Source organism: Primulina eburnea, chromosome 18, assembly GCF_022965805.1.
Source record: "Primulina eburnea isolate SZY01 chromosome 18, ASM2296580v1, whole genome shotgun sequence".
Lineage (NCBI taxonomy): Eukaryota > Viridiplantae > Streptophyta > Magnoliopsida > Lamiales > Gesneriaceae > Primulina > Primulina eburnea.
This window is the reverse complement of record NC_133118.1, coordinates 12,795,036-12,811,954: the sequence shown is the minus strand read 5'-3', so window position 1 is coordinate 12,811,954 and position 16,919 is coordinate 12,795,036. Positions and strand designations below refer to the sequence as shown.

The following is a 16,919-nucleotide window of genomic DNA, read 5'->3' as shown; positions in this document are numbered from 1 at the left end:
GAGACAGGAGGTGCTGAACTCTGAGTAGGCAGTCCTGGTGCGGTGACATAACCCGAGGACCGCACGTTTTCCGCATTTTGAGTGATGGTTTTTGGGAGAGGAGTTAAACATTTTATTTACGTTGAGGATTTTCATGATTTTTACTAATTTACATTTACATTGATATTTGTTATGTCTAATTGCGATATTTTCATTGCTAAATAAATATGATCCTTTTAAATGTTATTTTTAAAATGATAGCTCAAAAAAAAAAAAAATAGTTCCGCATTTTAAAACGAGCAGACGTTACAGTTGGTATCAGAGCAAGGGTCCTGTATAGGGTTATGCCACCGCCAGCTTCTGCCGCTCAGTCTTCAAAGCCTCAAGTCTGTAAGCTTTACGATTTTACTGTTTTAAAAGGATTTATTGTTATCACCTGCATGATTTCATGATTTATGCATTATGATGAGTTACTGCTTATGTTTAACTGTTTTACGATTTAAAGTTCTTTAATTTCAAAACTAGATTAATTGCATGATGGGTTACGTGTTGATTGGACTGTATTCAGATATGCCTCCCAGACGTGAGCCTAGGATGGTCAGAGTGGACGATATTCCAGAGGGTGGCAGGGGTCCTCCACCACCACCGCCAGGGGACCCAGCTACCCGAGTCTTAGAGGGTATGGCCAGACTTTTGGAGCAGGTGCAACAGGCTCCTAGACAGCAGACTGACATCTTTGAGCAGTTCCGTAGGCTCAACCCGAAGGAGTTCGGGGGTACTACTGATCCGTTTGTTGCAGAGGGCTGGATCAGGTCGTTAGAGTTGCATTTTGATTACCTGGGGGTGAGGGATGGCGACCGGGCCAGGTGCGCCATCTATATGCTGAGGGATGATGCGTCCCTGTGGTGGGAGGGAGCCGCTCATGCAGTAGATGTGGCTACTCTCACATGGGACCGATTCAGGGAGATGTTTTTCGGGAAGTATTTCCCAGCTGACGTCAGGGGCCGCCTGACGAGAGAGTTCATGAGCCTCAGGCAGACAGATTTATCAGTGGCGGAGTTTATCCGCAAGTTCGACAGGGGCTGCCACTTTGTGCCCATGATTGCAGGGGATGCCGCCCAGAAGCTGAGGCATTTCCTGGATGGACTGAGACCCACACTCCGCCGTGACGTCATGCTGATGAGGCCGGCGAGTTACGATGAGGCCACTGCTTGCGCTTTTCAGGCAGAGCAAGCATTGCGGGACATAGATTTGGAGATGCAGCGGAAGCGGCATCAGATTCAGTCCAGTGCACAGCCACATAAGAAGCAGTTTTCAGGGCCATCTAGACACCAGGGGCAGCAGAAGCCCCAGGGACAGCAGGGGGTGCCAGGACAGCAGAGACCAACCCATGCACCAGGGGTTCTAGACAGGAGGGGGGACCACCATGCCCACAGTGCGGCAAATATCATTACGGCAAATGCATGCGAGGCACCTACAGGTGCTTCATATGCAAACAAGAGGGGCATAAAGCTGCAGATTGCCCTCGGAACAAGGGTCCCACCACCGGCAGAGCATATGTGATGCACACTGAGGAGGCTGAGGCGGAGCCCGACTCTACGCTGATCACTGGTAACTTTTACGATTAAGTCTAATTGGTTATAATTTTGATTGCCTGTAATTGTTCGATCATTATGTGATTTGACTATTGGGACCGTTAACATAGAAAGAATTAGGATGCATGTTCTACCTAGTTTGAGATCATTTTCGAATTCATGCAATTTTGAGGAGTAATTTGACGTTAATTTTCGAGATTTCTTTGATTTTGGGGTTAAATTCGAATAGGAGATTAGGGTTTTGTTGCAGTTTTCGAAAATTTGAAGGGGCATGGTACAATCTTCGAACTTTAGGGGGGTTAATTTGCAATTTTTGATTTTTCTGAGGGTGAATTTCGAATTTTAGGGAATTTTGGGATTACTGCCGATAAGGAATCCTTATTGTTCAACAATATTAGATGTGATGGTATGATTTGTCGCAGGGAGGATATATATTGCAGGTGTAGCCACGAATGCATTGCTAGACTCAGGGGCTACGCATTCGTTTATATCTGAATCTTTCGTGAAGCGACTAGGGATCATGACAGTAGCGATGGATTCAGGATTCAGGGTATCGATTCCATCCGGGGATCAGATGTTCACATCCCGAATTGTGCGAGGATTAGAGCTCAGGTTACAGCAGAAAGCAGTACGGGCAGATCTTATAGTACTACCGCTGCCAGAGTTTGACATCATACTAGGCATGGACTGGCTCTCTTCTCATGGAGCAGTCATAGATTTCCGCCAGAGGTCGGTGTCTGTTAGACCTCCTAGTGGGAAGCCGTTTGTATTTGAGGCAGCTAGACATCAGCAGTTCCCGCACGTCATTTCCTGCATGTGTGCGAGGAAGATTATTAAGAGAGGATGCCAGGCATTCTTAGCCAGCATAGTATCAGTGTCGGAGCCAGTCAGTCAGAGGCTGGAGGATGTAGATGTGGTCAGCGAGTTCTCAAGCGTGTTACCTGACGATGTTTCAGGCATTCCACCAGACCGAGAGGTGGAATTCTCTATTGAGCTCATGGCAGGGACAATGCCGATATATAAGGCACCCTACCGATTGGCGCCTGCAGAGATGAAAGAGCTCAAGGATCAGATTCAGGATCTGCTGGACAAGGGTTTCGTTCGCCCTAGTTTTTCCCCTTGGGGCGCACCAGTGCTATTTGTTAAGAAGAAGGATGGCAGCATGCGTCTGTGCATTGACTACCGAGAGCTGAACAGGGTTACAGTGAAGAATAAATATCCATTACCTAGGATCGAAGACTTATTTGATCAGCTTCAGGGAGCCTCAGTGTTCTCCAAGATAGACCTTCGATCCGGATACCACCAGCTGAAGGTGAGAGAGTCAGATGTGCATAAGACGGCTTTCCGGACGCGTTATGGGCACTATGAGTTCTTGGTGATGCCCTTCGGTTTGACGAACGCGCCGGCGATCTTCATGGATCTCATGAATCGCGTATTCCAGCCATTCTTGGATTAGTTTGTCATAGTGTTCATTGATGACATCCTGATCTATTCGAAGAGCAGGGAGGAGCACAGTCATCATCTGAGGACAATATTGCAGACTCTACAGGATAGACGACTGTATGCCAAGTTCAGCAAGTGTGAGTTCTGGCTCGGCAGAGTGGCATTTTTGGGCCACATTGTATCTCAGGATGGCATAGAGGTCGACCCCAGCAAAGTAGAGGCAGTCAGAGATTGGCCAGTTCCGAAGAGCGTAACAGAGATCCGCAGTTTCTTGGGATTGGCAGGTTATTACAGGAAGTTCATCAAGGGCTTCTCTTCTATTGCGGTGCCTATGACCGCTTTGACGAAGAAGAACGCCAAGTTTGTTTGGGGACCAGAGTGTCAGGAGAGCTTTGATAGACTGAAGCAGGCCTTGACCACCGCACCAGTATTAGCTATGCCATCAGGGCAGGGAGAGTTTGTAGTATATACAGATGCATCGAAGCTTGGTTTGGGCGCAGTTCTGATGCAGCAGGACAGAGTGATAGCCTATGCGTCCAGACAGCTGAAGGTTCATGAGAAGAATTATCCGACTCATGACCTCGAGCTAGCAGCAGTGGTATTTGCCCTGAAGATCTGGAGACACTATCTGTATGGGGAGAAGTGCAGGATTTTCACAGATCATAAAAGCCTGAAGTACTTCTTCACTCAGAAGGAACTGAATATGCGACAGAGGAGGTGGCTTGAGCTGGTTAAGGATTATGATTGTGATATTAGCTACCATCCGGGTAAGGCTAATGTGGTCGCAGACGCACTGAGCAGGAAGCACGCAGTGATTGCCCATCTGTCAGTGCAGAGACCGCTACAGGCTGAGATTCAGAGGTTTGAGCTTGCAGTTTATGCCAGGGGCGAGGCCCCGAATCTTGCTACTCTGACAGTACAGCCGACTCTGAGGGACAGAATCCGAGCAGGGCAGACTTCTGATGAGCAGCTACAAAAGTGGAGACAGATAGACGAGACTAAAGGCCAGAGACTATACGCAGTTGTGGATGGCATAGTCAGATATAGGGACCGCCTATGGGTTCCTGATAGTGATTCTCTTCGAGCAGATATCCTGAGTGAGGCCCACAGCACTCCGTATTCCATCCATCCAGGGAGTACGGAGATGTATAAGGATCTGCAGTCACTGTACTGGTGGCCGGGAATGAAGAGGGATATCCTGCGGTTTGTCTCCGAGTGTTTGACATGTCAGCAGGTCAAGGCAGAGCATCAGAGACCTGCAGGGAAGCTGAGACCACTCCCTATTCCCGAGTGGAAATGGGAGAATATTGCTACGGATTTCGTGACCGGCCTTCCGAGGACTACTGGAGGATACAATGCCATCTGGGTGATTGTTGATCGGCTCACCAAGTCTGCTCATTTCTTACCGATCAAGAAGACATTCACCATGACTCAGTACGCAGAGCTGTACATCAGAGAGATAGTTAGGCTGCATGGGATCCCGGTGTCTATCGTGTCAGACAGGGATCCGAGGTTTACGTCTGTATTCTGGAAGAGTCTTCACCAGGCTTTGGGGACGAAGCTACTGTTCAGTACCGCATTTCATCCTCAGACAGACGGTCAGTCAGAAAGGGTGATACAGATTCTTGAGGATCTACTCCGAGCTTGCATGATTGACTTCCAGGGCAGCTGGGAGCCGAAGTTACCTCTTGTGGAGTTTAAGTACAACAACAGTTATCAGGCATCGATAGGTATGGCTCCATACGAGGCACTGTACGGGAGGAAGTGTAGGTCGCCAGTATATTGGGATGAGGTAGGGGAGCGAGCAGAGTTGGGTCCGGATATTGTCAGACAGACAGCAGATCTAGTGGCCAAGATTAGAGACAGAATGAGGACTGCACAGAGCCGTCAGAAGAGTTATGCTGATCAGAGACGACGAGATCTAGAGTTCGCAGTAGGGGATCATGTTTTCGTGAAAGTAGCACCGATGAAGGGAGTGATGAGGTTCGGGAAGAAGGGCAAGCTCAGCCCTAGATTCATCGGACCATTCGAGATCCTAGAGAGAGTTGGGACACTCGCATACAGAGTTGCGTTACCGCCGAGTCTGTCGGGAGTTCATAACGTGTTCCACGTCTCCATGCTGCGAAAGTACATGTCGAATCCTTCACATGTGCTTAACTATGAGCCACTTCAGCTGACACCGCACTTATCATTTGAGGAGAGACCTACGCAGATTCTAGACAGACAGGAAAAGAGGCTCCGAAATAAGGTGATCCAGATGGTCAAAGTCAAGTGGTTGAATCACTCCGAGGAGGAGGCCACGTGGGAGACAGAGACCGAGATAAGGAGTCGCTATCCGGAGTTATTCGGTACGTTCTAATTTCGAGGACGAAATTTTGTTTAAGGGGGGGAGAGTTGTAAGGTCCAGGAATTTAATTAGCGTAACCTAAGTGCATGCAATCTAGGATTTTTATTTTTTAAATGTTCTTAATTATTTTATGCACAATTCACGTATGATATGATTTAATTCATGAAATTTTTTTAAAGTTCATGATTAGGGTTTCTAGATGCATTTCGCGCTCGAACGAGGAACGGAGTCCGGGAATTTCTCAGGAAAATTATTTTATTACATGAATTATTTTTATAAATTAAGTTAAAGCATTTTTAAGGGTATTTTCCAAAAATGGGAATTTTTGGGTATTTTTACCCGCAGGATTTTAATTTTTACGGTACGTAAATTTTATCGAATCGGGGGACTTTTTAATGGTTCGGTTAATATTTTCAAAATCTTTCCAACACGAAATATTTTTCGGGATTTCGTTTAGATTTAATGGGCCAATTTTTAAGCTTATTGGGCTTAATTATATTTTTAAACTTTTAATTATTAAATTAGGGCCCATTATCTATTAATTTATTATATAATTATCGCCTAAACCTCATTTAACCTAAACCTAATCCTCCTATCAGCCGACACCACCCCTCCTCTCTCATTTTGCTTCGGTTTCCTCAAGAAAATCAGCAGCAACCTCTCGGCCATAGCTCATTCTTGCATCAAAGTTTCCCCGACGTTCCCCGCTTCGAGTTTCTTGCGTTTATTGCATCAAGGCACGCTTTGTACTATCTTTTATGCATCGCATACGCCATATACATGCTGTTGTGTGATTTATTGTAGCAAACTCCCGATCCCACAAAGAACATGAAAGTTTTTCGGTTTTGGTTTGCATGTTGCATTTCCTTCATTACCACTCACGTTTTTCTGAATTTTTGTGCAAGGGGCTGCTGTGTGGGTTTGTCAAGGGCAAGGACAGATCGAGAGTGAGATCTGTAGGTGCGAGAGTGTGAATCTGATCGAGTTGGCTCGAAAGCGTGAGGGCTGTGCAGTTCGGGACTTGGTGAGTGTGGTTCGGCCCTTGAATTCTCTAACACCAGCAGCGTGAGGATCTTCTCCAGCCCTGGGCTAGACCCTGAGGGGTCTGAAGTGGGGGCTGGGATGACTCGAACGACGCTGGGGGAAAAGGACCAAGCAACCGAACCATATTGGAGAGGGTAGTCTCGGTAGAAGCTTGGGGAGTTTTTCTCAATTACTTGAGGTTAGGGGCGTGCATGGGGTCAGTGGCTTGGTTTCGTTAGGTGCGTGAGGGTCTGGTCGAGGTCTTTAGCAGGGTGGTTCATGGCTGGGGAATCGATTTGGCTTTGGGCGAGATGTTGGGAGACAAATGCACATGAGGTGGGGTAATGGGATAGGACCGAGAATTCTTATCAGGTTCTGGAAATTTGCAGCCATGGATTAGTAGCCTAATGACATTGATTTAGGACCTTTTAAGTGTTTTAAGTTATGACAAGAAGTTGAGAAAAATTTGGTTTGGTTTCGAGTCGATTCGGGTTAGAACCGGGACTCCGGTCCAAGTTTTAAAACGAATCATTTAAGTTTTTTTTAAACGGGCTCAAGTTTACGTCTAAGAACGCTTTTAAAAATGTTTTGGGGCATTTTAAGGAGTTTGGTAAGTTTCGGGTCAATTTTAGAGGTTCAGGGGTGAAACGATAATTTTTGGGTTTCCAGGGGCAAAATGGTCATTTTGCGTCCGGGGTGAGAATTTGGTCCTGGCAGCGCCCTGAGCACAAATCATGATATTTTAAATGTTTATGCATCATGTTTATGATTTTTACGCTATTATGATAATTTTGTTGCATGCTTGGTTTAAAGGAAAAATTATGTATACGCGTTCTTTTTATTAAGTGATGAACATGATGACACGTTTTGAAGGAAGTGATTTAGTTGTGACTAACACGATGACACGATGACATGTAAGGCCCGGGCTCGGTGGGCGGGTAATGCCGTCGCTGATGTCCCTCGCCGCCGGGTACCGCGGTTACACGTAGATGGATCCATCGACTGACATGATGACACGATGATACGAAAGTCACAGCTAATGAACGGAATTCAAATTAAGAAATTTAACACGCATATGCTGATACGATTATACATGCTTTGATTTTTACCATGCTTTGACAGGACACGTTTATGTATACGATTTTACTGCTGTCATGAAATGTATGTTCATTATGTTATTTTTCACTGCTGTGTGCTACGTATATGTATTCGTTACTACTGGTACAGGCGTGTTGAGTCTATAGACTCACTAGGCGTGTGTGATGCAGGTGAGCATGTTGAGCAGGAGACAGGAGGTGCTGAACTCTGAGTAGGCAGTCCTGGTGCGGTGACATAACCCGAGGACCGCACGTTTTCCGCATTTTGAGTGATGGTTTTTGGGAGAGGAGTTAAACATTTTATTTACGTTGAGGATTTTCATGATTTTTACTAATTTACATTTACATTGATATTTGTTATGTCTAATTGCGATATTTTCATTGCTAAATAAATATGATCCTTTTAAATGTTATTTTTAAAATGATAGCTCAAAAAAAAAAAAAATAGTTCCGCATTTTAAAACGAGCAGACGTTACAAGGGTGATTGGGTGTGGCTACACTTGAGGAAGGAGAGGTTTCCGGAGAAGCGACGCTCAAAGCTATTACCTAAGGGCGATGGGCCGTTCCAAGTCCTTGAGAGGATCAATGACAATGCCTACAAACTCGACTTGCCGGGTGAGTATAATGTTAGCTCTACTTTTAATGTTAGTGACTTGTCGTTGTTTGATGTAGGTGACGAGCAAGATTTGAGGACAAATCCTTCTCAAGAAGGGGAGGATGATGCGAACGTGGACGTTCCAAGAAAAGCATGGGATCCTTTGCAGTTGCCGGAGGGACCAATCACGAGGGGTCGACTAAAGAGATTCAAGGAGGCGCTACAAGGAGTCATGAGCAAGCCGGAAGAGGTCGTGAGACATGGGAGTACGTTTGGAGGCCAACAGAATGTCATTCAAGCATTGTTGGAGAAACCCGAGGCCACACGGACGCGTACACGGACCTGCACATGGGGTCCGTGTCCTTTCCAAGCTGGGATGAGCAAATCCAGTGCCTACACGGACCTGGAGACGGACCCAGGCACGGGGTCCGTGCCCTTTGAAGTTGGCGAATACAGTGCCTACACGGACCCGTACACGGAGGTGAGCACGGGGTCCGTGTCCTTTGATCCAGATTGAAGATTAGTACAGTATGTACACGGACCCAGACACGGAGGTCTGCACGGGGTCTGATTCGAACGTGGACGTCCCAAGGAAAGCATGGGATCCTTTGCAGTTGCCGGAGGGACCAATCACGAGGGGTCGACTAAAGAGATTCAAGGAGGCGCTACAAGGAGTCATGAGCAAGCCGGAAGAGGTCGTGATGCATGGGAGTACGTTTGGAGGCCAACGGAATGTCATTCAAGCATTGCTGGAGAAACCCGAGGCCACACGGACGTGTACACGGACCTGCACACGGGGTCCGTGTCCTTTCCAAGCTGGGATGAGCAAATCCAGTGCCTACACGGACCTGGAGACGGACCCAGGCACGGGGTCCTTGCCCTTTGAAGTTGGCGAATACAGTGCCTACACGGACCCGTACACGGAGGTGAGCACGGGGTCCGTGTCCTTTGATCCAGATTGAAGATTAGTACAGTATGTACACGGACCCAGACACGGAGGTCTGCACGGGGTCCGTGCCTAGCGTTTTCTGCGCGGATTTGTTTCCTTTTCTAGAGTTTTATTATTTTGGGACACTAGATTGCATGGTATCTTTTGATATATTGACTATGTTGGACGAATTTTTGAGACAATACACATAATATTTTGAGTTTATCAAACTTTTGAGAATTTTCTCTCAACTTTTCAAAGCCAAGCTTTGTCAAATCAAATCAAACTTATCAAAGTTTTTAACTTTGTGGCGTTTGTCGATCGTTGCTTGTGCGGATTGTCGTAGGCAAAGTTCTTCGAAGGTTCGTATAGTTTTCGATTGTTTATCTTCGTGTTTATTTGTTGCTAAACTCTTGCTAGTTTAGAGGTGAATATCACATATTACTTGATTCAAAAGATCGGGAAAAACACACGAATCTTAATATCGTAATTGAATAGAGGGTGCGATTTATTTTTAATCGTGTTTGCTATTTATTCGTGTCAAGATTCATATCATTTGGTATCAGAGCTTTAGGTTTATTGAATTCAAGTAAATTATCTTGTTCTTAAATTGCAGATCTGTATTATTTCTTCGAATATTTTCAGATCTGTTTTGTTCTATCGTTCTTCGTATTTTTTTCGTGAATCTGTGATACACGAAATTTTGAGTCTTTTTTTTATTTTGAATTTTCGGAATTCAAAGAGAAAAAAAAAAAAAAAAAAAAAGAGTACAAAAATTCCGAAAATTCACCATTATTTCTTTTTGATATATTGTTCTATTGTCTTCATAGAGTCATATTCAATTGTCTCACACAGTCAAAAAAAAAAAAATTTCTATATTCGAATTTTTTGTCTACACAGTCCAAGTGAGTCGGTCGCATTTGTTCACAAGTTTGAACTTTGATTGTTTGATATACCCACAATACAGAGCTTGAGCACTTCCAAGAGAGCTTTCAAAATTCGAGTGATACACTTGAGTGAGAGTGACTTTTCTTTGGAGTGAACGGTGAGTATTTGTTGTGAGCATACAAATAAAGAGGTAAAAGACGAGTGAATTTCTTTGGAGTGATCGTGAGCATTTGGGTGAGGATTATTTTATTTCTACTAACCTTTTCTTGCAGGTACAACTTTGAAATTAAATGGAGAGGGAGGTAGGAGATAGTTCGAATTCGGGGGTGTCCAAAGCTCATCTAGATGCGTTGTTTGGGGATTTTAGTAGAGCGATGACGACCCAAATGGAGTCGTTGCATGAGAGGTTGGGTAAACTTGAGGTTAGTGTTAGTGGGGGTAAACCTAAGCCTAGAGATTTGGGTAGAGATGATGAGGAGTATGATCTAGGAGGAGGCGATGAGAGTCAAAATGAGAATTGGGGTAGGAATGGGAGAGATAGAGGATTTGGTAGAGGAAGAAGGGAAGCTATGAGGGGTAGATATGAGGAGACTAGGGAAGATGGTCACATGGGTAGTATTAAGATGAAAATCCCTTCATTCCATGGGAAATCTGACCCGGAGGCGTACCTAGAATGGGAAAAGAGGGTAGAGTTCGTATTTGCATGTCACCACTACTCCGAACAAAAGAAGGTGAGGTTGGCGGTGGTTGAATTCTTAGACTATGCTCTCATTTGGTGGGATCAATTAGTGACCACTAAAAGAAAGTATAATGAGAGACCTATTGAATCTTGGGATGAGATGAAGAGTGTAATGAGGAAGAGGTTTGTGCCTAACCATTACTATAGGGAGATGTTTAAGAGGTTACAAACTTTGAGGCAAGGGTTGAAGAGTGTTGAGGACTACTATAAGGAGATGGAAGTACTCATGATTAGGGCAAATATTGAGGAGGATAATGAAGCAACTATGGCTCGTTTTCTTTGTGGTTTGAACAGGGAGATCCAAGATCAAGTGGAGCTTCGGCACTACTTAGAACTAGACGAGATGGTGCAAATGGCCATAAAGGTGGAGCAACAACTCAAGAGGCGAGGAGTTGGCCGCACCAATCAAACCGGAGGTGCATCATCTTCTTGGAGGCCAAATGTGGGGAAGCGTGAGGAGAACAAAGTGGTGGCCAAGCCCAAATTTGAGACCAAACAAGAAACGCCTAAGCAAGGAGTCCAAGGTAAATCTGAAACTCCTTCTAATCGCTCTAGAGATGTTAGATGTTTTAGGTGTCAAGGGATGGGCCATATTGCTAGTGAGTGTCCCAATAAGAGGGTCATGTTCTTAAATGATTATGGTGAGTATGAGTCTCAAAGTGAGGGGGATGGCGAGGGTAGTGATGATGATATGCCGGAGTTGGAGGATCCCGATGAGGGATATGGGGCGGTTGTAGGAGAAGCGCTAGTGACTAGGCGAATCATGAGTGCCCAAGTCAAAGACGAGGAAGTTAACCAAAGAGAGAACTTGTTCCACACTAGATGTTTTGTGAATGGTAAGGTGTGCAATGTAATCATAGATGGGGGTAGTTGCACCAATGTGGCTAGTGTTGAGATGGTTGAAAAAATTGGGATTGCCTACAATAAAACATCCTCAACCATATAGGCTTCAATGGTTGAACGATTGTGCGGAAGTGAGGGTTAATAGGCAAGTTCTAGTGTCATTCTCAATTGGGAAGTACAAAGATGAGGTTTTGTGTGACATGGTGCCCATGCATGCTTGTCATATCTTGTTGGGTAGGCCGTGGCAATTTGATAGGCGAGTGACTCACGATGGGTTCAAAAATAAGTACTCGTTTGTCTTGAAAAAAGAAACTGTTGTCTTACTTCCATTGTCCCCAAAGCAAGTATTGGAGGACCACTTGAAAAAGAAAAAGAGAGATGATGCCGAAAAAAAGAGTGAACTAAAAAGTGAGATGGCCTTTGAAAACAAAAATGAAGTGGCTGAAAAAAAGAGTGATCAAAAGAGTGAGATAGCCACAAAAACAAAAAAAGAGAGGAAAGAAAATGAGGGAAAAGAAAAAGAGAGGAAAGAGGCCAAAAAGAACTCTTATATGGCCCAAAAAGGTGAGGTAAAACACTTGTTGCACACACATGAGCCACTTGTGTTAATTCTTTACAAGGAGATCCTCTTTAACACAAGTGATATAGCCGGATCCCTTCCGAGCATTGTTGTTTCACTATTGCAGGAATTTGACGATGTATTTCCGGAGGAGCTACCTCAAGGCTTACCACCATTGAGGGGAATTGAGCACCAAATTGATTTGGTGCCCGGGAGTGCCTTGCCGAACCGTCCAGCTTATAGGAGCAATCCGGAGGAGACTAAGGAACTACAAAGGCAGGTAAGTGAGTTATTAGATAAAGTTTATGTGCGTGAGTCCATGTCACCTTGTGCGGTGCCTGTTTTGCTAGTCCCTAAGAAAGATGGCTCATGGCGTATGTGTGTGGACTGTAGGGCAATCAATAACATAACCATTAAGTATAGGCATCCCATACCTAGACTAGATGATATGTTAGATGAATTGCATGGGTCTTGCATTTTTAGTAAGATTGATTTGAGGAGTGGGTATCACCAAATTAGGATGAGAGAAGGTGATGAGTGGAAAACTGCTTTCAAAACTAAATATGGGTTGTATGAGTGGATGGTTATGCCTTTTGGTTTAACTAATGCACCTAGCACCTTTATGAGGTTGATGAATCATGTCTTGCGTGCACATATAGGTAAATTTGTTGTGGTTTACTTTGATGATATCCTAGTGTATAGCAAGAATCTTGAAGAGCATGTTAAACACTTGAAACTTGTGCTAATCACATTAAGGGCTGAAAATTTGTATGCTAACTTAAAGAAGTGTGATTTTTGTACAAACAAACTTGTGTTTCTTGGTTTCGTTGTGAGTTCACAAGGTATACAAGTTGATGAAGACAAGGTAAGTGCCATTCGAGATTGGCCAACGCCTACTAATGTTGGTCAAGTTCGAAGCTTTCATGGTCTTGCAAGCTTCTATAGGAGGTTTGTAAAGGATTTTAGCACATTGGCGGCACCGATGACGGCGGTCATCAAGAAGAACGTTCCATTCTGTTGGGGCGAGGAGCAAGAGAAGTCCTTTAATATTATCAAGCAAAAATTAATTAATGCTCCTTTACTTGTGTTACCTGATTTTGCTAATACTTTTGAAATTGAATGTGATGCTTCAGGTGTAGGTATTGGTGGCGTGTTGATGCAAGGAGGAAGGCCGGTGGCGTACTTTAGTGAGAAGCTCAATGGGGCAGCGCTGAACTATCCCACGTATGACAAGGAGTTCTATGCACTTGTGAGGACTCTTGAGACGTGGCATCACTACTTGAGGCCTAAAGAGTTTGTGATTCATACGGATCATGAGTCTCTAAAGCACCTCAAGGGGCAACAAAAGCTGAACAAGCGGCATGCTAAGTGGGTGGCCTTCATAGAGACATTCCCCTACATGATCAAGTATAAGCAAGGTAAGGAAAATGTAGTGGCCGATGCACTATCACGGAGGTATGTACTTTTCTCGACTTTGGAATCTAAAATATTGGGGTTTGAACTTGTTAAAGAGTTGTATGTGCTAGATGATGATTTTAAGGAAGTGTTTGAAACTTGTATGCATGGTCCACATGATAAATTCTACTTGCATAAAGGTTTCTTGTTTAGAGAGGATAGATTGTGCATTCCCAAGTCATCGATTCGTGAATTACTTGTTAGGGAGGCACATGGGGGTGGCCTAATGGGACACTTTGGGGTGGCTAAAACTTTAAGTGCATTGCATGAACATTTTTATTGGCCACACATGAAACGTGATGTTGAGCGTATTTGTGAGAGGTGCGTAACTTGTAGACAAGCTAAGTCTAGGACACTACCACATGGATTATATACACCACTTCCCATCCCTAGTGAACCTTGGGTTGATATCTCTATGGACTTTGTTTTGGGGTTACCTAGGACAAAGAAGGGGAGGGACTCTATATTTGTTGTTGTGGATAGATTTTCAAAAATGGCACACTTTATTGCTTGTCACAAGACGGATGATGCATCTAACATTGCGGACCTATTCTTTAGAGAAGTCGTTAGGCTGCATGGCATGCCTAGGACAATTGTGTCGGACCGTGATGTTAAATTCCTAAGTTATTTCTGGAAAACGCTGTGGGCTAAACTTGGCACTAAATTACTGTTTTCTACGACCTGTCATCCTCAGACTGATGGTCAAACTGAGGTAGTTAATAGGACGTTAGGAACTTTATTACGTGCTATTCTCAAGAAGAACTTAAAGAATTGGGAGAATTGCTTGCCATTTGTTGAGTTTGCTTATAATCGTTGTGTGCATTCTACTACTAACTATTCACCATTCGAAATTGTATACGGTTTTAATCCTTTGACTCCGTTGGATTTGATGTCTTTACCTGTGAGTGAAAGGTTGAACATGGATGGCAAAAGGAAGGCTGAATTTGTTAGGGGGTTGCATGAAAAGGCCAAAGCCAACATTGAGAAGAAGAATGAGCAATATGCCAAGCAAGCTAACAAGGGGAAAAAGAAGGTGGTATTCGAGAAGGGTGATTGGGTGTGGCTACACTTGAGGAAGGAGAGGTTTCCGGAGAAGCGACGCTCAAAGCTATTACCTAGGGGCGATGGGCCATTCCAAGTTCTTGAGAGGATCAATGACAATGCCTACAAACTCGACTTGCCGGGTGAGTATAATGTTAGCTCTACTTTTAATGTTAGTGACTTGTCGTTGTTTGATGTAGGTGACGAGCAAGATTTGAGGACAAATCCTTTTCAAGAAGGGGAGGATGATGCGAACGTGGACGTCCCAAGGAAAGCATGGGATCCTTTGCAGTTGCCGGAGGGACCAATCACGAGGGGTCGACTAAAGAGATTCAAGGAGGCGCTACAAGGAGTCATGAGCAAGCCGGAAGAGGTCGTGATGCATGGGAGTACGTTTGGAGGCCAACGGAATGTCATTCAAGCATTGCTGGAGAAACCCGAGGCCACACGGACGTGTACACGGACCTGCACACGGGGTCCGTGTCCTTTCCAAGCTAGGATGAGCAAATCCAGTGCCTACACGGACCTGGAGACGGACCCAGGCACGGGGTCCTTGCCCTTTGAAGTTGGCGAATACAGTGCCTACACGGACCCGTACACGGAGGTGAGCACGGGGTCCGTGTCCTTTGATCCAGATTGAAGATTAGTACAGTATGTACACGGACCCAGACACGGAGGTCTGCACGGGGTCCGTGCCTAGCGTTTTCTGCGCGGATTTGTTTCCTTTTCTAGAGTTTTATTATTTTTGGACACTAGATTGCATGGTATCTTTTGATATATTGACTATGTTGGACGAATTTTTGAGACAATACACATAATATTTTGAGTTTATCAAACTTTTGAGAATTTTCTCTCAACTTTTCAAAGCCAAGCTTTGTCAAATCAAATCAAACTTATCAAAGTTTTTAACTTTGTGGCGTTTGTCGATCGTTGCTTGTGCGGATTGTCGTAGGCAAAGTTCTTCGAAGGTTCGTATAGTTTTCGATTGTTTATCTTCGTGTTTATTTGTTGCTAAACTCTTGCTAGTTTAGAGGTGAATATCACATATTACTTGATTCAAAAGATCGGGAAAAACACACGAATCTTAATATCGTAATTGAATAGAGGGTGCAATTTATTTTTAATCGTTTTGCTATTTATTCGTGTCAAGATTCATATCAGGGTCCGTGCCTAGCGTTTTCTGCGCGGATTTGTTTCCTTTTCTAGAGTTTTATTATTTTGGGACACAAGATTGCATGGTATCTTTTGATATATTGGCTATGTTGGACGAAAAATTACACACAATACACATAATATTTTGAGTTATCAAAACTTTTTGAGAATTTTCTCTCAACTTTTCAAAGCCAAGATTTGTCAAATCAAATCAAACTTATCAAAGTTTTTAACTTTGTGGCGTTTGTCGGTCGTTGCTTGTGCGGATTGTCGTAGGCCAAGTTCTTCGAAGGTTCGTATAGTTTTCGATTGTTTATCTTCGTGTTTATTTGTTGCTAAACTCTTGCTAGTTTAGAGGTGAATATCACACAATACTTGATTCAAAAGATCGGGAAACACACACGAATCTTAATATCGTAATTGAATAGAGGGTGCGATTTATTTTTAATCGTGTTTGCTATTTATTCGTGTCAAGATTCATATCAGGTTGCCTACGACTAAGAAGGGGAGGGATTCTATTTATGGATTACTTTATGGGCTAAACTTTGCACAATAAAGTTGTAATCTACTACTTGTCATCCTCAAACGGATGGACAAACTGAAGTTGTCAATAGAACTTTGGGAACACTTTTGCGTACTATTCTTAAAAAGAACTTGGACTGACATTTCTATGGACTTTATTTTGGGGTTGCCTAGGACTAAGAAGGGGAGGGATTCTATTTATGGATTACTTTATGGGCTAAACTTTGCACAATAAAGTTGTAATCTACTACTTGTCATCCTCAAACGGATGGACAAACTGAAGTTGTCAATAGAACTTTAAGAACACTTTTGCGTGCTATTCTTAAAAAGAACTTGGACTGACATTTCTATAGACTTTATTTTGGAGTTGCCTAGGACTAAGAAGGGGAGGCATTCTATTTTGGATTACTTTATGGGCTAAACTTTGCACAATAAAGTTGTAATCTACTACTTGTCATCCTCAAACGGATGGACAAACTGAAGTTGTCAATAGAACTTTGGGAACACTTTTGCGTGCTATTCTTAAAAAGAACTTGGACTGACATTTCTATGGACTATTTTGGGGTTGCCTAGGACTAAGAAGGGGAGAGATTCTATTTTTGGATTACTTTATGGGCTAAACTTGGCACAAAATTGTTGTTTTCTACTACTTGTCATCCTCAAACGGATGGACAAACTGAAGTTGTAAATAGAACTTTGGGAACACTTTTGC

General features: G+C 43.8%; 2 protein-coding genes across 2 annotated transcripts; both read left to right on the top strand.

Annotated features, from left to right (window-relative positions):
* Positions 1–1,541: 1,541 nt before the first annotated feature.
* LOC140819118 (uncharacterized) lies at positions 1,542–5,376 on the top strand. The gene is made up of 6 exons (XM_073179129.1): positions 1,542–1,590; positions 1,997–2,772; positions 3,073–3,154; positions 3,302–3,505; positions 3,893–4,220; positions 4,848–5,376. The coding sequence occupies exons 1-6, from the start codon at positions 1,542–1,544 to the stop codon at positions 5,374–5,376; spliced, it is 1,968 nt and encodes a 655-aa protein (XP_073035230.1).
* A 4,931-nt stretch (positions 5,377–10,307) lies between these two features.
* On the top strand, positions 10,308–15,316 carry LOC140819117 (uncharacterized). Its single transcript, XM_073179128.1, has 7 exons — positions 10,308–11,546; positions 11,581–11,861; positions 12,012–12,317; positions 12,396–13,966; positions 14,327–14,676; positions 14,734–14,975; positions 15,290–15,316. The coding sequence occupies exons 1-7, from the start codon at positions 10,466–10,468 to the stop codon at positions 15,314–15,316; spliced, it is 3,858 nt and encodes a 1,285-aa protein (XP_073035229.1). The 5' UTR covers positions 10,308–10,465.
* The last annotated feature ends 1,603 nt before the right edge of the window (positions 15,317–16,919 follow it).

What these genes read in the sequence shown, in the direction of transcription:
- LOC140819118 (XM_073179129.1), top strand. Translation starts at nt 1,542, where the DNA reads ATGCACACTGAGGAGGCTGAGGCGGAGCCCGACTCTACGCTGATCACT. An exon ending in ACTACCGAGAGCTGAACAGG is followed by an intron (nt 2,773 to 3,072) that starts GTTACAGTGAAG and finishes ATCTATTCGAAG; the next exon opens with AGCAGGGAGGAGCACAGTCA. An exon ending in ATGAAGAGGGATATCCTGCG is followed by an intron (nt 4,221 to 4,847) that starts GTTTGTCTCCGA and finishes GGATATTGTCAG; the next exon opens with ACAGACAGCAGATCTAGTGG.
- LOC140819117 (XM_073179128.1), top strand. Translation starts at nt 10,466, where the DNA reads ATGAGGGGTAGATATGAGGAGACTAGGGAAGATGGTCACATGGGTAGT. An exon ending in CTACAAACTCGACTTGCCGG is followed by an intron (nt 14,677 to 14,733) that starts GTGAGTATAATG and finishes TGTTTGATGTAG; the next exon opens with GTGACGAGCAAGATTTGAGG. An exon ending in CATTGCTGGAGAAACCCGAG is followed by an intron (nt 14,976 to 15,289) that starts GCCACACGGACG and finishes TTTGGACACTAG; the next exon opens with ATTGCATGGTATCTTTTGAT.